This window comes from Gorilla gorilla, chromosome 3 (genome assembly GCF_029281585.2).
Source record: "Gorilla gorilla gorilla isolate KB3781 chromosome 3, NHGRI_mGorGor1-v2.1_pri, whole genome shotgun sequence".
Classification (NCBI taxonomy): domain Eukaryota; kingdom Metazoa; phylum Chordata; class Mammalia; order Primates; family Hominidae; genus Gorilla; species Gorilla gorilla.
In genome coordinates this window covers 171,702,501-171,727,403 of record NC_073227.2, presented here as the reverse complement: position 1 = coordinate 171,727,403, position 24,903 = coordinate 171,702,501, and the positions used below count along the sequence as shown (strand labels likewise).

Below are 24,903 nucleotides of genomic sequence, written 5' to 3'. Positions count from 1 at the left end.
CTTTTATATAGAAGATATTAAGTATTTAAAATTTTTCAATCTATTCATTTAGTTTTTTCTATAGGTAATTTAAAATAAAAAATTATAAGAAAGCACACAGTGAAAAATCTCATTCTAATCTCTTCCAGGATGCCTTCCACCCCTTATCCTTACAGATAACCACTGTTATATGAATTTTTCAGGGTTTCTTTATGCATATGCACTCAAATAGAGATACATATTCCTATCTTTCTTTGTGTGAATGCTAGCATATTATAAATAATGTTCTGTATTTTGCTTTTTAAACTTAATATTATTTTCTGAAGAATTTTTATACTTTGATCAACAAAGTGTGAATGTTTCCTTATAGAATGTGTTATGAAGCATATTTGGACTTTTGTCACTTGCATAGGTTATATATGGTAGTGTAGAGTTTTAATTTGTATTTCTCAGTGTTGTTTTAAACTACATTTTTGTTTTTTTTATGAGTGAGTTTGATGATCTCTGAACCTTAGTATTTCCCTTTCTGTGAACATGTCCTTTGCAGCTATTCCATTGGATTGTGTCTCTTTTCTTATTGATTTTGTTTTAGAAGCTCTGCATGTATTAAGGAATCAACTCTGTGATATATGTTAGAATTTTTTCTTTCTTTTTACCAATTTGTTTGTTTGTTTAGTTATGATGGTATTTTTTGTTGCCTTACAGAAGTTAAATTTTTTTTTTTTGTTAAATGTGTGGATATTTTCTCTCATGGATCTCAATTTCTGTTTGGTAGTTGGAAGGGTAGAAACACATAGATTATAAAGGAATTCCCATATGTTTCTTCTAATATTTCTATAGTTTTATTGCTTTAAATTTAAATATTTAATTTATTTGGAATTTATCTTAGTACAGATTGTGTTGTTAATTCAATTTATTTTATATGCCTACCTAGTTTTCCCTATGCCACCTACCAGATAGTCTAATTTTTCATTTAAGATGCTACTGTTATATACTAAATGCCTGTATGTTTGGGGTCAATTTCGAGTTTGATTTTTTTCCCATTAGTCTGTATGTGATTTCATATACTAGTGTCAAGCTAGCATATTAATCAATTTAATTATTGAGTCTTTACAATGTGTTTTGATACTAATAGGTCTATGTTCCTCCTGCTTCTCCTCCTCTTCCTCCTTCTTATTGCCCTTTCGAATTTCTTTTTTCAAAATTCTTTGGCTTGTTAATCTAACATTAGATTCAGCTCATCTGATTCAAAAGAGTGTTTTCATTTGATGCTCTTGGGCTTTTCAGGCATGCACTCACATCGTCTGCAGATATTGATAGTTTTACCAACTTTTATTGGTATCAACTTACCAACTTTAATTCTTGTAATTACTTTTCCTTGTCTAATTGAATTGACTTCTATCACCAGTGTGATGTTAAAAAATAATAGTGAGCATCTTTTTCTTGTTCCTGACTTTAGCAGAGGTGTTTCAGTGTTTCCCTACTAAGTATGACATAGCCTTTGATCTGAAGTATATATGCTTTATCATTTTAATGAAATATTTATTTAGTACTTTTTATGGAGTTTTTCTGTAAATGAAGAATGTTGTTCAATTTTGTCATCCTTAAGTGGAGCAGTGGAGTTGTTATTCATAGTAGACTTTTTTCGATGTTACATATGTCAATATTATGCCAATATATTTTGGTCTTAGTTTTTTCTTTAATCTTGCCAGATTGTATCTGCTCATGTTTTGTTTGTAATTGTCATGTTCTATTCTTAAATTGGGTTGTGGTTGTTTTAACTTTCTATGCAATCTTAGTCATTTGTGAGGTTTTAGCTTCAGTGTTATACTTGCCTCTTGTAAATAACTTTACAATTTCCATTCTTTTTTCATGCCCAGAGACAGGGTGGGTAGCATTGGAATTACCCTCTTTTAAAGGTTTGGTGGGATTCACCTTTAATGTTACTGACTATAATGCAGACCTCATTTCCAGTTTCACATTTCCAAAAATCTGCCATATTTCTTTACCTAGGTGTCTTCTTACCTGTTTATATTCACTTTGTCTAAAACTTAAATTCATTGTTTTTCCTTCCCAGATTTTCATTAGCTTTATTAAGAAAAGCAAAATGGTTTGAAATTGGGAAATATACACTTCATTCTAGACGGTTACCGGCTCTTAAGAATCAGGAGCCTCTGGTACTATTGAAGGGGGAGGAGGATTTGGGCGAATAACTTGAAGTCTGTTCCATAATCTCCCTTTACTTTTCTATTTTTAAACTTCTGTCAGATTTTTATTCATGTAGTACATGATACATCACTTCATGTGAATTCATTTTTTTATGTAACCAGCAATATTACAATTATTACATTACTCGGTACAACAAGCCATTTCCGTAGTATAGAATCTGTTGTATGTGTTAAGTAAATACTGAAATCTTAGTCTACAAAAATGACTTTGAGTCACATATTCTTATTATGCAAAAGAAATTTTGTCATTAATTGTCATTATCAATTATCATTGTTAAATAGACTGAATTTAACTATTTTCATGGCTTGGTTGATGCCATTTTTACATGATAGTCCAATCTAGTGATTATCAATTTATTACAAATTATATTTCATTTTACACAATCACAAAAAATATAAATTCTGTGCTGCTGCTTCAACTTATTTTGTAATTTATTTCATTGTGTTTGTATAAGAGCTATAAGCATATGAAATGCTTCTATATATGTATAATCTAGATATGCCCAAGTCTATTGTTATTGGCACTATTATATAAATAAAATAAAAAATTCTTTTAAAAATAGAATTCAGGTACTTCCCAGAAGGTTAACCTGAAATACCCTGACCTAAGAAAAATTTGATTTAGATCAGTGGCTCTTTTTGTGTTTTAATTCATTAATTTTTGAGCTGGAGAATACTGTAGCAAAGAAAAGAAGAAAAACATAACAGTAAATAATAATAATAATAATAATAATAATAATAAAAGAGAACCTTCTCCAGTATCTTTGCCCCACCAAGAGGCAAGACAATGTTTTGGCACATAGCATTTTAGGCTTTTTATTATGAGTGTTTATTTGTGTATCTATTTCATAATATAAAACAAATATAAAATACACACGTAATTGTTTTGAGTCGGCGTCTGGCTCTGTGGTTTAGGCTGAAGTCCAGTGGTGGGATCATGGTGCATTGCAGCCTCAAACCCCTGGGCCCAAGTGACCCTCTCACCTCAGCCTCCAAGGTTAGCTGGGACTACAGGTGTGCCTCACCATTCCTGGCTAAGATTAAAACAAATTTTTTTTTGTAGAGATGGGGTCTCGCTATATTGTGCAGGAGAGTTCCAAACTCCTGGGCTCAAGTGATCTTCCCACCTTGGCCTCTCCAATTGCTGGGATTATAGGCATGAGCCACTTAGCCTGGCTCAAAAATGGGATATTAGGTGAAATGTTCTGTTCTTTATATTTTGAGTTAATAGTTCTTGTTTTTTTTTTGGGCTAATGGACTCTTTGAGAATCTAACCTTGATAAATTCATACAAATATAACACATTTTACATGTAGTTTTTACATGTTTATGGATTCTGTCTTGAGATTTTCTTATGTAAGGGTCTGTATGGTTTGTATGTATCACTTTTCTTATTAAAATCATGTAGGAGAAATCGTTAAAGGCTGACCTTTACTACCTTTTGTTTTGTTATGGACGTTACATTAGCAATTTCTGGATTATGTTCTTCTTGGACAACTTGTGAGAATTACTTTTAACCATTAAAAATGTTTTGAAATTATTGGTGACTACTGAGGGAAACAAATATTACATATTGACTTCTTTATAAAAGGTTCTGTTTTATTTTAATTTCAACATCTGCTATAGGCTTGGAACATAGGAAGCTCCCAAAGAATTGCTGAATGAATGAAATTGTCAGTAATAGAAGACATACGTTAGGATTAAAGAAGATTTCCATATCCAGCTAACATAAATTTGGGGAATCAGTTTTTTCATTTGAGATCCTAGATTCTTTAATATTAAGATAATGTTTCATTAAAAATTACCTTCTGTTTATATCCTAGTAGATACAGCAAGTAAGAAAGTAATCACTTTGTTCCCTAGCATTGCTTACTGGATTGTCACTGTTTTTCTTAATGAGCATTTAATGATGTATAAAGGCAAATAATTTTTTTTTCTTTTGGAGACAAAGTCTTGCACTGTCGCCTAGGTTGGAGTGTAGTGGTGCGATCTTGGCTCACTGCAATCTCTGTCTCCAGAGTTCAAGCGATTCTTACACCTCAGCCTCCCGAGTAGCTGGGATTACAGGCGTCCACTACGACGCCTGGCTAATATTTGTATTTTTAGTAGAGACGGGGGCTTCACTATTTTGGCCAGCCTGGTCTTGAACTTGTGATCTCAGGTGATCCCCCTGCCTTGGCCTCCCAAAGTGTTGGGATTACAGGTGTGAGCCACCATGCCCGGCCGGAATTTAAATCTCTATGAAAATTATTTCTGAACTTAACAATTTGATGGTTGAAATATGGACTTTGTATAATACTTGGATTTTTTTTAAGAGTTGAGTTGGTTTGTTAAAACATGTTTAAATTCATGCTTAAGAGCATGAATTTAAAATATTTAATTACACGTAAGTTGTAAAATCGTTTTTGCAGTCTGTAGTGTATGATAGAAAGCACAGATTTGGGATTTGTAAGAACTAGGGTTTAGGCATTGTTCTGCCACTAATTAACTATGTAGTGTTGGATAGGATACTTAATTTCTTTGTAATAATATGACGTTCCTTAAAGCTCATTAGTCTAGTCTCAAATCTGTAGCTCGTAATATTTTTATTCTAAAACATAGGTTGTAAAATGGCGGTATTAGTTATTTGGAGTCTCACCTATGTAATTATCTTGGTATTTCCTTTTCATTCACTTTTGTCGATGATTGAAACTACACCTTGAATATTTGTTATTTCTGTTTACCTTGCTCTTTTCTAATGACTTTATATGTTTTTTCCTATGTGCATGTGAAATTGGTACAGTGCAAAATGTCTTGAGCTGTGTAAAGATTAGTTGAATGACAAACTTTTTTCCCACCTTTGTCCATTATCTCATTTTTACCATTACTGAATTGAACTCCCCATTTTGTTTCTCATTTAGTGGTTAAAATACAGTGCAAACGAAATCTTATAATACTATTTTTTCTTACTAGCTTTTAAAGTAAACTCGTAATTAGGAAATAGTGCAAAAGTAATTTTATGTGAACCTGCTATTTATGCTTTCCTATTTGTCTTTTCTTCTTTATTCTCCCGCTTGATTTTCTCCTAACTTTTTCCCCTACAGTTTTCTGTTTCTAGTTGGCCACCTTATCTTAAAAACCCTAAGTGAGAAGAAGGATGGTCAAAGTCAAGGATAACTTTTTTAAAACTAAGAATACCATTCTTTTGCCCAGGATGGTTCTGCCTCAGTGATTAATGTACCCCTTTCTCTTCCCACATTCCTCCCTTGAAATACGCTTTGTGTTGATCACTTTTGTCATTTAGTGAAGAGATGGTGGATTGATAGATTTTGTGTCATCATAGCCTGATAGCAAAGTATTAGAATGTCAGTTCTCATCCCAGTTTTGATATCTACTACCATGGCGGTTTTGGACATTTTAGTTAATGTCTTTATTTATATTTCTGCATCTCTAGCGTAGGAACCACGAAATGCTAAGCTTGACAATATTTGCTTTATATATACACAGTCATGCACCACATAATGATGTTTTGGTAAATGGCGCACCACATGTACAGTGGTGGTCCTATGAGATTTTAATGGAGCTGAAAAACTCCTGTTGCCTACTGACATTGTAGCCATTGTAATGTCATAGTGTAACCCATTACTCACGTGTTTGTGGTAAGGCTGGCGGAAGCAAACTTGTGTTTCCATTCGTATGAAAGTGCAGCACAATTATATAATACTTGGTAATGATATTAAACGACTGTGTAACCGGTTTATGTATTTACTATACTAGGCTTGTTATTTTAGAGTGTATTCCTTTTACTTATTTAAAAAAAATGTTAACTGTAGAACAGCCTCAGTCAGGTCTTTCAAGAGGTATTCCAGAAGAAGGCATTGTCATCATAGGAGATGAGAGCTCCATGCATGTTACTGCCCCAAAGACCCTCCAGTAAGACAAGATGTAGAGGTGGAAGGCAGTGACATTCATTATCTTGACCCTGGATAGGCCTAGCCTAATGTGTGTGTTTGTGTCTCACTTTTTAACAAAATTTAAAAATTGAAAAAATGAAATTTGAAAATAGAATAAGGTTTATAGATCAGGCACAGTGTAATCCCAGCACTTTGGTCAAGGTGGGAGGATTGCTTGAGTCCAGGAGTTTGAGACCAGCTTGGGCAACATAGGGAGACCTTGTCTCTACAAAAAATAAAAAAGTTAGCCAGGGGTGTGGTGGTACACCCCTGTAGTCCTAGCTACTCAGAAAGCTGAAGTGGGAGAATCACTCGAGCCCAGTGAGTTGAGGCTGTAGTTAGCTGTGATCGTGCCACTGCACTCTAGACTCTGTCTCACCAGAGCAAGACTCTGTCTCAAAAAAAAAAAAAAGGAAATTATAGGATAAGGATATAAAGAAAGAAAACATTTTGGCACAGCTGTACAATGTGCATTTTAAACTGTGTTATTAAAAAAGAGTTAAAAAGTTTAAAAAAATTTTAAGTTTATGAAGTAAAAATGTTACAGTGAGCAAGGATAATTTATTATTGAAGAAAATAATTTCTAATTAACTTAGCATAGCCTAAGTGTGCAGGGTTTATAAAGTCTACAGTAGTATACAGTAATATCCTAGACCTTCACATTCACCCACTACTTGTACACTGACTCACCCAGTGCAACTTCAAGTGCTGCAAACTCCATTCATGGTATGTGCCCTGTACCATTTTTTTTGTTTGTTTTATACCCATTTTTACCATATCTTTTCTGTGTTTAGGTATACAAATACTTACCATTGTGGTATAGTTGCCTACAACATTTAATACAGTAACATACTGTACATATTTGTATGGCTCCTAGGCTATAAACAGTATGATGTATGTCCTCGTCATTAAGCCATGCATGACTATAAATACAAATATAAATTGTAGCTTTTCTGTTTTCTATCATTGTTATTTTCTTCACCTTTGATAAAAATAATATCAATAAATATGAAAGATAAAATGCCGGTTGAGTATCCCGTATCCAGAATGCTTGGGACCAGAAGTGTTTCAAATTTCAGGTTTTTAAAGATTTTGGAATATTTGTATTATATTACTGGTTGAATATCTCTAATCTGAAAACCTGGAAATCAGAATGCTCCAATGAGCATTTTCTTTGAGGGTCATGTTGGTTCTCAAAAAGCTTCAGATTTTGGAGCATTTTGAATTTTGAATTTTTGGATAAGGGATACTCAGCCTCTACCAGTATAACCAACTGACAAGTATTCAAGTTCTTTTTAATGTCCAAATTGCTATGGTTTGAATACCCAACCAGTGAGACATGATTACTCTGCAGCAGTTGACCTTAGCTCTGACTACCTTATCAGATAAAATTGTTGACTAGTCTTGGCATTGTCATTCACTAAACCATGTGAAGTAAGACACCACTGCTGCACCTTTACATCAGGATAATAATGATGTTTACCTGTAGCTATGTTGTGAGGAATAAATGGGATTTGATAAACCTAATGTACCCATTACTCTGAATCCATATTAAGTGTTTAATAACAGCTATTTTTTTCTTCAAGTAATCTCTGGTAATTGAATGCTTATATGTGCCACAGTGAATCTAGGACTCTTATCTCTGCCATCAGGTTCCTATCTACACTATTGCTGGATAGAGTTGTATCAGAGCTCTGGAGAATACCTCTTCCCATCTTACAAACAACTTTTCCAGGCAGTAGCTGTTTTTCTTTATCCTGTTGCCCAAAGCATGGACATAGACCTCTCCTTTTCTCTTTTGTGGGCCTTGCAATGATAGAAGGGCATCACAATGCAGAAGAGGAAAACAAAACAATACTAGATATTGCATCTCCTAGGATTCATAGGCCACAGTCTTGAACAGGCAGTTTTTCTTGACTCTGTCTCCCTCTTTCCCCAGGTCGTCTCCCTTTGCCATGTTGCAGAAGCTAGTTCAGCTCTCCAACAGTGAGAGCTCTTTTGACCAGATTCTTTCTCGAGTTCAGGATCACCTGCTTCCTCTCTTAGAGAAGAATCTTGGTTTTTCCTCAGTCCAGTGTTACCCTTTTTTCCTGCCTCAGGTTGAGTGACAACGGCACCATCAAATTTTTTTAAGGGAACTCTTACCCCAATTTATCATATATGTTGTAGCGTCTATAGACCTGGACTATGCAATAATAATATTTTTCAGTTTTCATATCCAAAGTCTTGTGTATTTAGTCTGGAACACACTATTTTTAGAGGTTCTTCCATGATGTGTTTTACTTGTCATACTCTCAACTTTAGCTTTTTGAAAATGACCAGGTTAAAAGAAAGGCCTCAATATTTTCTGCTGTTACTCTTCTGTAGGTATCTTTTGAACATCATATTCTTACCTTATAAAGCACAGGTATATACATACATATAACAAGAAATAATAATTTTTGAGCTGTTTGTGAAACTAAAGGAACTATCATTGGTGGGATAAAGGAAGACCACTTAAAAGTGAATCGATGAGATTTTGTTTGCAAATTGTTAAGTGATGCTGCACCAGGTTAAAAAAACAGCTATTTTACTTGGATGCTTACTATTACTATATTTCTATTAAAGCTAGCAAGCTAGAAAAAGCAAAAGGTTTATATGTAGGTAAAACTGTTGCAGGCATTGTTGATCAAATTAAATCCAAACTGGAAGAGTGTTTTTTCATTATCTTCTCAGTATGTTCTTGTAAAATATATTTTGAAAGCCAGACCTTTTAATGCATTGAAAATCTCTTCAAAGAAAATGTCTGAATATATCCCTCATAGATATATCAAGCCTTTACTTAAGCTTTCAGTTTATGGTATCTTCTGGTTATCTTAACCATAGACCGGATTATGTACTAATGTAAAGCCTTCCTTTTCTTAATGGATTTTAAAATAAAGATTAATAAGAAACTAAGCTAATTAAAAATCTTTACAGTGTATTTTATATAACGTTTGTTTATAATTTAGACTTTTCTCATGTGCACTTAGAATATTGGCTATTGTTGTTTCTGGTTTATTAATAAAAATTAAAGCACTGAATATAAGATCAAGCATTTTATAATACAAAGTATTTTATTTTGCAAGGCAAGTATTTTACCATACAAAGCAAAATGGAAATACTTGAGTTGATAAAAATAGTTTCCTTCTACTTACCTTTTTATATTAGTGCTGTTTAAGTATGGTCTGCTGACTAAATTACTTCTTAGTAATCCACAAAGAGCTGAGTACAGAAATTGAATATTTAAAAAGTTTTATAGCTTGAATGTCTGGCAATGTCATCAAAGGCATCAGTGCTAAAGGTGTTTAAAAAGGTTAAAAAAAAACAAAACTGGCCCTTCACTACAGGTAGTTTGAGAAACAGTATTTATAACCCAGTTAATATTCAGGTGTGTTGTTTTGAAATGGTCTGTGTTGGCAATACATTTGAATATGAATTAAAGAAATTATAGCATTATAACAATCATCAGCTGAGAAATACAAATCTAGTTAATATTTTGTATGTTAAATGATTTATATAAACCTTTGAGGAATAATTCCTTTATGAAGGTAATTGGTAAAAAAATGTATTAGTTACCCAAGGAAAATATAAACATGTATCAGGATATTTAAAAAAGAGAAAGCTCTTTATTACATGTCTCATTCTGTTATTCCTATCTTTGCTTAAAAAAATGCATTTATTTGAGCTTGTTCTCTTAGTTTTTGACCTCTTTTATTTTCTACATTTTATTTTTTCTATCCCTTTCTTCTTGGTGAACAGGTACTTAGCCTTTAATTCCTCTGTGAAACTCTCCCTGTTTTTTGTTTGTTTTTTTTTTTGTTTTGTTTTTTTGAGACAAAGTCTTACTCTGTTGCCCAGGCTGGTGTGCAGTGGTGTAATCTTGGCTCACTGCAACCTCCACCTGCTGGGTTCAAGCACTTCTCTGCCTCAGCCTTCTGAGTAGCTGGGATTACAGACTCCTGCCACCATGCCAGGCTAATTTTTGTATTTTTAGTAGAGATGGGGTTTCACCATCTTGACCAGGCTGGTCTTGAACTCCTGACCTCATGATCCACCTGCCTTGGCCTCTCAAAGTGTTGGGATTACAGGTGTGAGCCACTGCGCCCAGCCTTTTTGTTTCTTTTTTCTTTTTACTTTTTTGAGGCAGGGTCTCTTCTGTCACCTAGGTTGGAGTAGAGTGCTGCAATCTCGGCTCACTACAGCCTCAACTTCCTGGGCTCAAGCAATCCTCCCACCGCAGCCTCCCAAGTAGCTGGGACTACAGATGTGTGCCACCATGCCCGGCTAATTTTTGTATTTTTTTTTTTGTGGAGATGGGACTTTGCCATCTCTACAGGCTGGTCTGGAACTCCTGAATGCAAGGTATTCATTTGCCTGCCTCGCCTCCTGAAGTGCTGGGATTACAGACATGAGCCACTGTGCCCAGCCTCTCCCTGATTCCTAATAGTTCCTTCTTTTTCTCTCTTTCCAGACATACTGTCTATAACTCTTTGAGCAGTTATCTCATAGTTTATTTCTTTCTCATATTGTATTTATTTTACTAAACTACAGTGAGATGCTGGAAGACAGGGACTATTTGTTACGTATTTTGATAACATCACAGTTAAGCCTACAATAAATGTTAGGTGTTACCTTTATATGACTGGCAATGTTCTAATCATTTTATGTCTATTCTTGATCCTCCTGAAAAGCATACAACATCATCTCCTCTTTTATATGAGGAAACTGAGGCACAGGGTTTCAAATAACTTGCTTAAGTATGAATGTGTCAAAACCAAGAGTTAAAACTCAAGTCGTCTAGCTCTAGAGTTGGTGCTCTTAACTACATTGTTAATTATGATTTTTATACATAATTGCTTATTTTCTTTCTGGTTTTCATGCTTGTTCTTGAACTGCTTTTATTTGAAATTTATTTTTGTTTTTGAGACAGGGTCTCACTCTCTCACACAGGCAGGAATGCAGTGGCCTGATTATGGCTCACTGCAGCGTAACCTCCTGGGCTCAAGCGATCCTCCCGCCTCATCCTCCCAAGTAGCTAGGACTACAGGTGCATGCCACCATGCCCAGCTGATTTTTCTATTTTTTGTAGAGATAGGACTTTGCCATGTTGCCCAGGCTGGCTTTGAACTCTCCTGGCCTCAAGGGATTTGCTGGCCTCGACCTCCCTAAGTGCTGGAATTAGAGGTGTGAGCCACCATGTCTGGCCTTGATATTTAAGTGTAAGATTTACCTATTTGTAGTAGCAAATATATTTATTCATAAGTAGGAGACCTTGCTAATACAACTAAAAGACCCTAGTTTTTTATGCTTTTAAAAATCCATTGGTTAGGTAGAGTTAAAAGATGATAGGATTTGCTTAAGATCATCTAACTCTTTTGCAGATTAGCAAAAAGTAAAGTTTAAGAAATTAAAGCTTCTTAATTTTACCTCTCTGTGTGTAACCATTTATACATAATATTTTGTGAAGATATACAGTCATCCCTCTGGATCCATGGGGAATTGGTTCCAGAACTAACTGCAGATCAAAAATTGGTCAAGGCCTGGGCAGTGGCTCACACTTGTAATCCAAGCACTTTGGGAGGCTGAGGCAGGAGGATCACTTGAGGCCAGGAGTTTGAGACCAGCCTGGCCAACACTGAGAGACCCTGTCTCTACAGAAAAATATTAGCTGGGCATGGTGATGTGTGCATGTAGTCCCAGTTACTCATGAGGCTGAAATGGGAGGGTTGCGTGAACCTGGGAGATGGAGGCTGCAGTGAGTTGTGATCATGTCACTGCACTCCAGCCTAGGTGTCAGAGTGAGATTCTGACTCAAAAACAAAACAAAACAAAAAATTTGGTCGAATCTGTGGATGTAGAACCTGGGGATACAGAGAGCTGATTGTTATTTTTGTCTCATATTATGGTTTTAAAATATAATTCTGTGGTTTCAACCCTATCCTTTGCTTACATTTTATGTTATTACTATTTTCTTGAACACAGATAGCAGCCATAGTTTACTTTATTTTCCAAACAGATGTATGATGTATGTTTGCATTGTTGAAGGATTCACTTTGTCTTTTTGGAAGATGCTTAGGTATTTGTGGGTTTTATTGTTAATAAGTACTCTAAAGAAATAATGAAAACAAAATATTATGTGTGGAATTGGCACACAAGTAGAAACTATAGCCTTCTTATTAGTGTTGGCTTGTTTTTGCAAATATTATATATACTTCTGTTAAGAGTTCACAGAAAAAAAAAAAAGCATTTGAAACAAGTTTTTTATTACCAAAAGTGTAAAGCAAAAGAATAGAAGAACCTATATTAATCTTCAAATTATTTAAAAATATTGTCTGAGGACTATAGTTTGTAATGATAAGAACTCAACACGTTGTATCCAGTCTATTAAAACAAGAAGAAATGGAAGAGATACTTTGATAAGTGTTCTGCCTGTTTTAACCTTGAATGCTGTTATGGGGGGAAGGGAGGAGGGGGATGCTGCTCTGTCTGTTTCATTGGCTTAGGCTTTTTCATGCTGAGAGAAATCAATACTTTGAGTTGTTGCATGACAGAGGAATCACTACAGAATTAAAGGTGGCTGTCACACATTGTCATTGGTTGACTTTTGTTTGCTGTTGAGATTTTTTAAGCTTTCATTTTTCTGTCTTTTCTGTGAGTCTTTCTGAGTTTCTGTAGATAGCTTTTTTTTTTTTTTTTTTGTTAAAGATCACACTTTAAGGTAAGGGATCAAGTACAAAGACCTCAAAAGTGAAATACTGAGAAACTTCTTCATTTATTGTCCCTGAAGTGATTTCAGTTTTAAATTGTTTTCAGTGAGACAAGTAATTTATAGTGTAAGTGATTTTGAGACAAATTGAGAAGTAAAGTACTACACTTAAACATGTGTTTAGCAGAAGCAATGCTTGGTTAACTAAAAATGTAATAATCTGTTTGTAGCCATGTAAAAGAAAGAAGGTCCTGACATGGAATGATATACAGTTTGATTCCATTATATAGGAATGACATCTTACTCTAAACAGTGACTACCTCTGTAGAAAGCAACTGAACAAACAGGGAGGAGGTAGAAGAGAGAAATTTCTTTTTCTTTTTTATGTCGTTCTTTGATTTGTTTTTAAAAGCAAGTATATGTTTCTTTTAGAAGTCTTCAAAAGAGGTTTTAAATACAAAACTTGTGAGACCAAAACAAATTGTTTAATTAGCATTAAACATTATTAATTTAGGAAAAGGGCTTGCTATTTTAGCATTAAAATTGTGTGTAGTTTATTTTTATTTCAAAACTTAACAAGAACTTAATTGCAAACTTAATAAAAATTTGCTTTTTATAACCTATTTCTTAAAAAACCTATTACTCTGAAAACCTAACTTTAGAAACAATGTATGTTTAACATCATTAATTTAATTTTTTTGTGATACTGAAACAAAGAGTTTGTGAGAAGTCTTCTAGCCTTCCAGTCACAACCCCTTTCTGCCCTGTTAAGGTAACCACTGTTCTGAATTTTATGGTTGACATTTGCTTTTGTTTTATTCTTTCAAAACTTAAGTATGTTTCTTTTAGCACTGTAATTTCTTGCCCAATTTTTGACCCTTATATAAATGGAATTATAAAACATGTATTTTATTCTGGAAATTTTGTTTCAACATTATGTTTCCAACATTTAATTATTTTCTTACATTTTTCAACTTCTCTTTCATTACTACATAGTATTCCATTATGTATAGACTGCTAGCTGTTCATTACCTCTTTCTACTGTTGATAGGTAATTGGATTATTTCCAATTTTTAGCTATTCCAAATATGTAGACCATTAGTTTTTAAATAATCTCTTCTGTTTGTTTGGTTGTTTTCAGTGTTTAGCTATTATGAATAATGCACTTTGAATATTTTATATGTCTGGCATACATCCTCGTGCATTTCTGTATGGTGGAATTACTTGATTACAAAATGTTCATATTTTCACTTTTAATAGATATTGTCACACTATCTTGCAAAAGTGTATACCACTCCCAGCCTCAGTGTAGAATTGTTCTTATTATTCAGCATTCTCATCAACAGTTGACTGGTGATTTTTATTTTGGCATTCTGATGTACTTTTGTTTTGAATTTTTAAAAGAATTGAGTCTGTTCTCCTGCTTGTTATATATTATCTATTTTTTACTTTTGTGAAGTACATGTTGCTCTCTTACCCAGTTTCTTATTGGTTATCTGTCTCTTCCTCATTGATTTGTAGAAGGCATTTACCTATTTGCTATATGAGCCTATTTTTTGGTGTGAGTATTTTAACTGCTTTCTCCATCTATACCTTGTCCATCCACTTTTTAAAAACTTCTTGCTGGGCACGGTGGCTCATGGCTGTAATTCCAGCACTTTGGGAGGCCGAGGTGAGTGGATTGCTTGCGCTCAGGAGTTTGAGACCAGCCTGGGCAACACAGCGAGACCTCATCTCTACAATAAATCGAAAAAATTAGCTGGGCATGGTGGTGCGTGCCTCTAGTCCCAGCTACTTGGGGGACTGAAGTGGCAGGATCACTTGAGCCCAAGAGATTGAGGTTGCAGTGAGCCAAGATCACACCACTGCACTCCAGCCTAGACAATAGAGTGAAATCCTGCCTGAAAAAACAAACAAACACTTCTTAAATAAACTTTATTGTATATTTAAGTTTAGTTTGCATGTAATAAAATTTTAACTATACAATTTGAGGAGTTTTGATAAAGGTGTATATCTGTGATTTTACCATTATAATAAAGATATAGGAAATTTTGTCATCCTAGAGAATTCCCCTGTGATCCACTGTGGTCAATTCCTCTCCATATACTCATATCCAATCCCAGACAACCAGTGATCTGATTTCTGTTATTATAGGTAGTTTTATCTGCTATAAAATTTTATATACATGGAATCAAATAGTAGGTACTCTGGATTATTTTGGTCAGCATAAACTTTTTGATATTCGTTCACATTGTGTGTATTATTGGTTTGTTTTTTTAAATAAGTTGAATTATTTTGTTTATCCATTCAACTATAGGCAGACATTGGGTTGTTTTCAGTATCTGACTTTTATGACTAAATGCACCATGGGCATTTTCATACAAGTTATTTTTGTAGAAATATGTTCTTATTCCTTTTGAGGAAATACCTAGGAGTAGGATTGCTACATGCTACTGTAAGTGTATGTTTAAGCTTACAAGAAATTGACAAACTATTTTCCAAAGTAGTTGACGACTTTACAATTCAACCACCAAGGTAGGTATGAGAGTTCCAGTTGTTCCATGTCCTTGTCAGTGCTTGGTATTGTAGCTCTTTTAAATTTCAGCCGGTCTAGTGGGTGTATAATGATAGCTTATTGTGATTTTTATTTGCATTTCTCTACTGACTACGCATCTTCTCATGTGCTTTATTAGCCATTTGTATATCTTTTGTGAAATGCCTGTTCAAATCCTGTGCTAATTCTTTTTAATTAGGTTTTTTGTCTTATTGAATTGTATGAATTCTTTATATATTCTGTAAAGAATTCATTTGTCACTTAGATGTATGTTAAATATTTTTTTCACAATTTGTGGCTTGCCTTTTATTTTATAAATGGTTCTTTTAAAGAGCAGGTGTTGGGCCAGGCATGGTGGCTCACGCCTGTAATCCCAGCACTTTGGGAGGCCGAGGCGGGCAGATCATGAGGTCAAGAGATTGAGACCATCCTGGCTAACATGGTGAAACCCCGCCTCTACTAAAAAAATACAAAAAATTAGCTGGGCATGGTGGCGGGCGCCTGTGGTCCTAGCTACTCGGGAGGCTGAGGCAGGAGAATGGCGTGAACCTGGGAGGTGGAGCTTACAGTGAGCTGAGATTGAGCCACTGCACTCCAGCCTGGGCAACAGAGCGAGACTCTGTCTAAAAAAAAAAAAAAAAAAAGACCAGGTGTTTTAAATTTTGATAAAGTTTATTTGTCAGTTTTTAAATTCTTGTGATTTTCTTCTATGCTTTCTGTTATGCTGTCCAGTCTAACAACACTGCCTATCCCAAAGTTATAAAAAAAATCTGCTGTTGTGTTTTGGAAATGTTATAGTTTTAACTTCTAGATTTATATCCTTGATCCAGTTTGAATTAAGTATTTTTTGTATGATATTAGGTGAAAGAAAAGATTCTTCTGTTTTTTTTTTTTTTCTCATGTGGATAGCCAGGTGTTTCAGTACCAGTTGTTTCTTCATTTTGTCATCTCTTTCTTCATCTAATAACCAGTGCTCTTCATTTCTAGTTTTATAATATGGTGGGAAGGGTGTAAAGTCTTACAACTTTGTTTTCTAAAGTTACTTTGCTGTTATTACCTTTTTTTTTTTTTTTTTTTTTTTTTTTTGAGATGGAGTCTTGCTCTATTGCCAGGCTGGAGTGCAGAGGCGTGATCTCGGCTCACTGCAACCTCCAACTCCCTGGTTCAAACGTTTCTCCTGCCTCAGCCTCCTGAGTACCTGGGATTACAGGCGTGTGCCACCATGCCAAGCTACTTTTTTTGTATTTTAGTAGAGATGGGGTATCACCTTGTTTTCTAGGATGGTCTCGATCTCCTGACCTTGTGATCTACCTGCCTTGGCCTCCCAAAGTGCTGGGATTAGAGGCATGAGCCACCGCGCCCGGCCTACCTTCTGTTTTTATATATGTTTTAGAATCAGCTCTTCAGTTTTATAAAAATTGCTAAAAATTTTTATTAAGATTGTGTTGAATATATAAAATCAATTTTTAAAATGTTGAATCTTTAAATCTATAAACTATATTTTGTATATATAAATTGTATATTTCTTCATTTATCTAGCTTCTTAATTTCTCTTAACTATTTTATGGTTTTATTTTTTATAAGATCTGTATAAATTTTAAAATATAGCTAAGTATTTCATATTTTTCATGCTGTTGTAAATTTTTTTTCATTATTATTTCTTCTTCTTTTTGGCTCTGTCACCCAGGCTGGAGTGCAGTGGCACAATCTCGGCTTGCTGCAGCCTCTGCCTTCAGGTCTCAAGCCATGCTCCCACCTCAGCCTCCCGAGTAGCTAGGACTAAAGGTGCATGCCACCACACCGGGCTAATTTTTGTATTTTTGTAGCTATGGGGTTTCACCATGTTGCCCATGCTGGTCTTCAACTCCTATGCTCAAGCGATCCTCCTGTCACAGCCTCCCTAAGTGCTGAGATTACAGATGTGAGCCATCTTGCCCGGCCTCAGTATTATTTCCTCTTAAATGTTTGGTGGAATTCACCGATATAACCATGTGGGCCTGAGATTTCTTTATGGTAAAGTAGTTGAGTTCAATTTCTTTAATAGAGAATATACCTATTAACATTTTCCATTTCTGTTTTTTTTTTAAATCTTTTAGGACTTTTTAAAAATATTTATTTATTTATTTATTTATTTATTTATTTATTTATTTATTATACTTTAAGTTCTGGGATACATGTGCAGAATGCGCAGGTTTGTTACATAGTTATACATGTTCCATGGTGGTTTGCTGCACACATCAACCTGTCATCTGCATTAGGTATTTCTCTTAATGCTATCCCTCCCCTTGCCCTCCATCCCTGGACAGGCCCCGGTGTATGATGTTTCCCTCCCCGTGCCCGTATGTTCTTATTGTTCAACTCCCACTTATGAGTGAGAACATGCGGTGTTTGGTTTTCTGTTCTGGTGTTAGTTTGCTGAGAATGATGGTTTCCAGCTTCATCCACGTCCCTGCAAAGGACATTAACTCATTCTTTTTTATGGCTGCACAGTATTCCATGGAGTATATGTGTCACATTTTCTTTATCCAGTCTAACATTGATGGACATTTGGGTTGGTTCCAAGTCTTTGCTGTTGTGTATAGTGCCGCAATAAACATACCTGTGTATGTGTCTTTATAATAGAATGATTTATAATCCTTTGGGTGTATACCCAGTAATGGGATTGCTGGGTCAAATGGTATTTCTAGTTCTAGATCCTTGAGAAATTGCCACACTGTCTTCCACAATACTTGAATACTTGAACTAATTTATACTCCCTCCAACAGTGTAAAAGCGTTCCTATTTCTCCACATCCTTTCCAGCATCTGTTGTTTCCTGATTTTTTAATGATCACCATTCTAACTGGCATGAGATGGTATCTCATTGTGGTTTTGATTTGGATTTCTCTAATGACCAGTGATGATGAGCTTTTTTTCATATGTTTGTTGGCCGCATAAATGTCTTCTTTTGAAAAGTGTCTGTTCATATCCTTCACCCACTTTTTGATGGGATTGTTTCTTTCTTGTAAATTAGTTTAAGTTCCTTGTAGATTCTGGAAATTAGCCCTTTGTCAGATGGATAGATTGGAAAAATTTTCTTTCATTCTGTAGGTTGCCTGTTTACCCTGATGATAGTTTCTTTTGCTGTGCAGAAGCTCTTTAGTTTAATTAGATCCCATTTGTCAATTTTGACTTATGTTGCCATTGCTTTTGGTGTTTTAGTCATGAAGTCTTTGCCCATGCCTATGTCCTGAATGGTATTGCCTAGGTTTTCTTCTAGGGTTTTTATGGTTTTAGGTCTTACGTTTAAATCTTCAATCCATCTTGGATTGATTTTTGTATAAGGTGTAAGGAAGGGGTCCAGTTTCAGTTTTCTGCATATGGCTAGCCAGTTTTCCCAACACCATTTATTAAACAGAGAATCCTTTCCCCATTTCTTGTTTTTGTCAGGTTTGTCAAAGATGAGATGGTTGTCGATGTGTGGTGTTATTTCTGAGGCCTCTGTTCTGTTCCATTTGTTTTATATCTCTGTTTTGGTACCAGTACCATGCTGTTTTGGTTACTGTAGCCTTTTAGTATAGTTTGAAGTCAGGTAGCGTGATGCCTCCAGCTTTGTTCTTTTTGCTTAGAATTGTCTTGGCTATGCAGGCTCTTTTTTGGTTCCATATGAAATTTAAAGTAGTTTTTTCTAATTCTGTGAAGAAAGTCATTGGTAGGTTGGTGGGGATAGTGTTGAATCTATAAATTAATTTGGGTAGTATGGCCATTTTCATGATATTGATTCTTCCTATCCATGAGCATGGAATGTTTTTCCATTTGTTTGTGTCCTCTCTTACTTTCATGCAAAAGATGAATAGTAAAATTAGGTAGAGCCATGACATCTGGAAGGAAAAATTAAATATTGTCTCTATTCATTTACATTTAAAGAGCTAAAATGGTCGCTTTGTCTATTTACTGTGAGTGACTGAATTTCTTCTGTGGAGGTTTATTTATCCTATATTGAGTTTCTTCATTCTTTGGTTATAAATCTTAGGTTTCTTTAGCAATAATCACATAAAATAGAATTGTTCCCCAAATGCTTATTTTTTTCTTTTTATAGTCAAATATTTTGTGACCATGTTGTGATGTTATATTATCTAGTTTATATAGTGCTTAGAATAGGAACACAGAAAAGTTGATGTAAAACATAAAAAATTCTGCCTTAAAGTTGAATGAAAGTTTTAGATTTGACCGTTTATGTTACTGATAAATAGCAATATTTGTTAAGGTCTCTTCTACCTCCACTCAACCTCCAAATACAGGTATACATACATACACAAATATGTGTACTACAAATAAATAATATGTATTTGATTCTAAAGTAAATATTTCTTATCTCCACATGACTTTGAACGATATTTCATACATAGGATTTATTATTGGTTTTTAAATAAGAACATCTTCAAATTACATTATAAGGACATTTAAAAAATAGTTACAAGTTCATTATATCTTTATGAAACATTCTTGTTTGGTTTTCTTTTATCATGTTTTTAGGTCAGATGTGACCCTAATATTCCACAAAGAGACAGAGATTGATAATCAGGAAACAATAGCCCTTTAATGTGATTTATATCTATAGATTTTATGTCAGATATGAAAAGTTGCTGTTCAAATTGTAAAGAAGGATCCATTAAAGAACACTTTAAACCATTTTACCATTTAGCTTACCTTGAGCCCTTGTTTTTAGAATTATGCCTTTTAGAACAAACTTTAATAGCTTATCAAATGTTTACAAAATATAATTTGATGTTAAATTAATATAATAATAAGAGATAGAAATGACAAGCTATTTAATAATGTGTTTTTGGTTACTTTTAATGCTGTTTAATATGAAGGTATGTGGTGGTTCATAGCATTTCAGAAACCAGTGATTTTCTAAATCTCATCAGTAGATTTGAATTTCCTCTTAGGTGAAGTTAGACAAGGACAGATATGGATATAGTAGAGAATGTTGAAAGTTTACGGTTCTGTGAATGTCTATCATTTCGTACTATTTGTTTTAGTGTATGGTTGGGTTAGATATGAAATAACCTATAGAATGCTTCTCAGTTCTTGAATGAATATATAAAAAATGACATATCAGTTGACATTTTTGTTACAATGAAATAATTTCCTAGTTATCTTCACTTAAACTGCTGCCCTTTCATACATTTCTTAATCATTTTCTTTTATTTGCTCAAATTATATTTTTGACAAAGTGAACTCTTCTGTGGTTTGTTTGGGTCAATCTTTTTTAAAAATATAGCATATGAAATTTGCTTCTAATTTCTCATCAGTTATTCTAGTTCTTAGTAGGATTTATTTTCTCCACATCAGTGTTTAGATTAAATAAACAGTTTGCCTTTACCAGTGAACATCTCTCAGAGGCTGAACTCAGGTACTCTCAAGTACCCTCACAGAGGTTGCCCAGAATCTTCGGATTGACACAATCTTAGATCTAATATAACCTTCTAATTTTGCAGATGAGGACATTTAGACCTAAAGAGGTAAATGAGTGAATTGATCAAGACTGACAGGAGATATTAGCAGGGGTGATACCGTAACCTGGTTTTTGTTTTGCTTCCCAATCTTGTAGTCATTCATATAAGTATACTATGATTCCTGTGACTTTTTTCTATACTCATTCTGCATTCCAGAGTTTCTTCAGACTATTACTTGTTCTACCTATATTTTGTACTTGGGTCAAACTCTCTTGCTTTGTCCCTCCCTGAAATTGATTAATGTTTTTCTGCCTTGCCTTTGCTTTAAAAGTTTCCTTTATTCCCACCCAAGACTAACTTCTAAAATTCCTCTTTATACAATTCAGCTTTTCATCTCCCTAGCATAGTGTTTTGCACAGACTAAGATATTTGATTCCTGGCCGGGCACGGTGGCTCACACCTGTAATCGCAGCACTTTTGGAGGCCGAGGCAGGTGGATTGCCAGAGCTCAGGAATTTGAGACCAGCCTGGGCAACACAGTGAAACCCCATCTCTACTAAAATACAAAAAAATTAGCTGGGTGTGGCGGCGTGCACCTGTAGTCCCAGCTACTTGGGAGGTCGAGGCAGGAGAATTGCTTGAACCCAGGAGGCGGAGGTTGCAGTGAGCCAAGAAGATCATGCCACTGCACTCCAGCCTGGGCGACAGAGCAAGACTGTCTCAAAAAAAAAAAAAAAATATATATATATATATTTGATTCCTTATGCGTGTACATATACACCATGCAAAGGATGAATTGCTTTTGGTGTAAGGAACAAAAAAACCAATTTTTTTGGATGTTTCTACTGGTTTACAGTGAGCAGGAGTTTATTGGCTCTTAAAAAAAAATCTTTAAAAAGTCTCGTAGGGGTTGGCTGGTCTTGAGAATTTGATTGATCTGGAAGTTCATGATTCTGGAGTGAGCTCTGTTTTTCTACAATTTTCATAGTTCTGCTCTCATTTTGGCCGTATCTTCAGGCCAGCTTCCCTCATGGTACAGAGAGCTTCCAATACTGGAGAGCTTCCAATACTCCTAGAATTTGCTGCTTCTTTTACACCCTGAGAGGAAGGAGGGAACCAACTGTCCAACAAATTCTTGAACTTTGCCCTACCTGTACCAGTTACATCAAGTGTCCTTCCCTAATCCAGTTTGCCAGTGTGGGTGTGATTATTACGATTGGTTCAGGACAATCAGGACTCCTGTTTGTTGCTGGGGTGGTGGTAGGAGTAGTGCGTGGCAGCAATCTATCGAAACTGGTATACTGTAGGAGAGGCAAGCATCCACAATGTATATTCCATATGTAAACTAGAAATATTTATCCCAACATCAAGTTTATGTTACTTATCTATCAAAGGATATGTGTGTGGGGGTGGGGGAGAGGACTCCAGTAGACACTGAATAGAACAAAGGACCAAGTTTACATCCATCTTTGTTTTCTTATTTTAAACAATGCCTTAACTACAGTATCATAAACATGACACCACAAGTATCTGAATTCCAAAAGAAGAGAAATAAGCATTTTGGAAACTAGCAATTATAGTGTATCTGATTACTGATAAATAATTCTAAGGTGTTTTTTGGTAAAATTAATGATATCTAAGACATTACTTTTCAGACTTTGATGTATATAAATTGCCTGGGAATTAAAATTCAAACACAAAGTGAATAGATTTGGGGTGGGGCCTGAGACTCTGCATTTGAAATAAGATCCCAGGCAATCCCAGAGCTCTTGGTACATTTTGCTAGGACTTAAAAGACCAAACAGTTTCATGTTCTAAAAGTATTTAGAACTAGCTCAATTTACTATTGTAAGCTGCTATTGTCTCTTTTCTGGCCCTGTGCAGTGGCCTCATAACTGCCATCTTTACTTCTCTTGTCCCACTACAATCCATTCTCTAAATAGCAGCTATATGATCATTTTAATATGTAAATTTATCACTTCACTGCATAAAACTTTCCTCTGGGATTCCATTACATTTGAATAAAATCTAAACTCCTTACCATAATACAAATGATGTAGCCCTGGCCTGCCTTTTGAAAATTATTTCTTACCATTATTCTCCTTATTCACTATGTCTCAAGTCCTTTGCAATTTCACTTCATGCTGTTTGTCGTGCTGGGCCCCTGCTTCTTACAAGACTGTCTTTGTCTCATTGTTCAGGTCTCTACTTGAATGTTTACCACTTCTGAGTGTATCTCATGATTGACTTCACAGAAGTAAATTCTTGTGGGATGTTTTATTGAGACAGCAGATCACTAATCTCAGTTAGGTGAATGAGGAATGTAAAAGTAGATTTAAAATTTTGGTTGTTTTGATTTAGGGTAAAGATTATTTCATAATGGGTTTTAAAGGTTTTTTTCACATTTTTTATAGTATTATTATTTTTTCTCTCCAAGTCACTGTGTGCCCAGTATTCTGCAGACAAACGAGAAGATGAGAAGATGTGTGATCATTTGATAAGAGCAGCAAAATATCGTGACCACGTGACAGCAACTCAACTAATCCAGAAAATTATCAACATTCTCACAGACAAGCATGGAGCCTGGGGAAATTCTGCAGTGAGGTAAAGGGATACCTTTAGGATTTGGCCACTGATTTTCTGTAGATGGCTTAGGTTTAGATAAATGACTTTGGATATGATCAAAGCCAGATGAAGAAGAGAGTAATTTAATTTTGTCTTTCATCATCTCTATGAATTTAAAGCCAAAGGGAAGGAGAAAATCAGTATGGGTACAATTATGGATCTTTATAGATCCATATTTATCCAATCAGTATGTGTACAATTATGGATCTTTGTAGATCAGTTTCCTCAACTACTTCCAAAATAATATTTGCTTTATCTACTTACTCCTTTTGAAATGAATTATTAAGGGAAGCAGTTAAACTATCTTACTATCTACACTTATAGCCAAATTTTTACGTATATAACATTTTATTTTAAAAAACTATGCTCTTTTTATATTTTTTAGTTATTTGAAAGTAACCATATTTTCAAAGTATAATTTTGAAAATACAATAAAATGATTTTTTTTCTTATGTTGCAAATTTCAGGACTGTGATGATAAACTTGGTTAAATGCCTTCTTTAAAGTTTTACTCAATATATCTACCTTCTTTTAAGATAGCCAAACTGGACATGCTGTTGTTGATTTTACTTTATAGAAACTAATTAAATTGCCTTTAAGACTAAGGAACTTGGACAAATTATATATCCTTAATGAAATATTTTATGCTACAAATTTCAGGAACATGTGTTGACTCTTTTAAGTAAAGTTAATGACAAAAAGTTTTTATTTTGCTATTAGAAAACATTATATTTTAATTTCTAATTTTTGACCAACTTTTTCTAGAAGATAACAAAAACAAAAATAGTAAATTACTTGTATATTATGTAAGAGTGTAATTTGCTTCCATTTGTGTTTTAATCAACTTATGTGTCTATCAAACATCAAAATCCAGTGTTAGAAATTTTCCAGTATAAAGAAAAAAATTTTAACTTTTAGAAAAGTAAACTTCAGAAATTTGCATTGAAAGCTATTTGTGTAAAGTATTCACTAATATAGAATAAATGTAGCGTGTGATATTTATTACAAAGAATATTTGTGTATAATGAATTATATTTCTGGGTACCTAATTTTTGATATTCAGAGAAAGAAAGGCAAGTCAAGGTCTGGAGATCAAAAGGACAGCCAACAGGAACCATGTTTGTTTGTTTGTTTTAATGTTATTTCAGTTGATCTGCAGGTGCAAGAGTGGTTATGGAAATAACATCTATTCATGGGTCAGTGATCTCTGGTGCCTTATCTTGCAACATCTAAAAGCCCAGGGCGAGGAGAATGGAGGAGTGTTGTATTGAGGGTTTTAGAGTTTCAAAGTGCTTTATTATTACAGATTTGATATCATTTTGACATCAGATACTGAATGAATTAGGATATTACTCTGATGCATAGTGCCTGACACATAGTAGGAACTCAATGTGCATTTGTTGAATCTTTTTAAAAAGT

General features: G+C 34.5%; 1 protein-coding gene across 4 annotated transcripts in view; it reads left to right on the top strand.

The window, feature by feature from the left end:
• Positions 1–24,903, top strand: part of LRBA (LPS responsive beige-like anchor protein) — a 766,360-nt gene that overhangs the window by 320,427 nt on the left and 421,030 nt on the right. For all 4 annotated transcript variants that reach the window (XM_031010185.3, XM_055385519.2, XM_055385518.2 and 1 more), the window contains exon 37: positions 23,297–23,463. In XM_031010185.3, the coding sequence (XP_030866045.3) occupies positions 23,297–23,463 (167 nt within the window). The remainder of the gene's footprint in view (positions 1–23,296; positions 23,464–24,903) is intronic.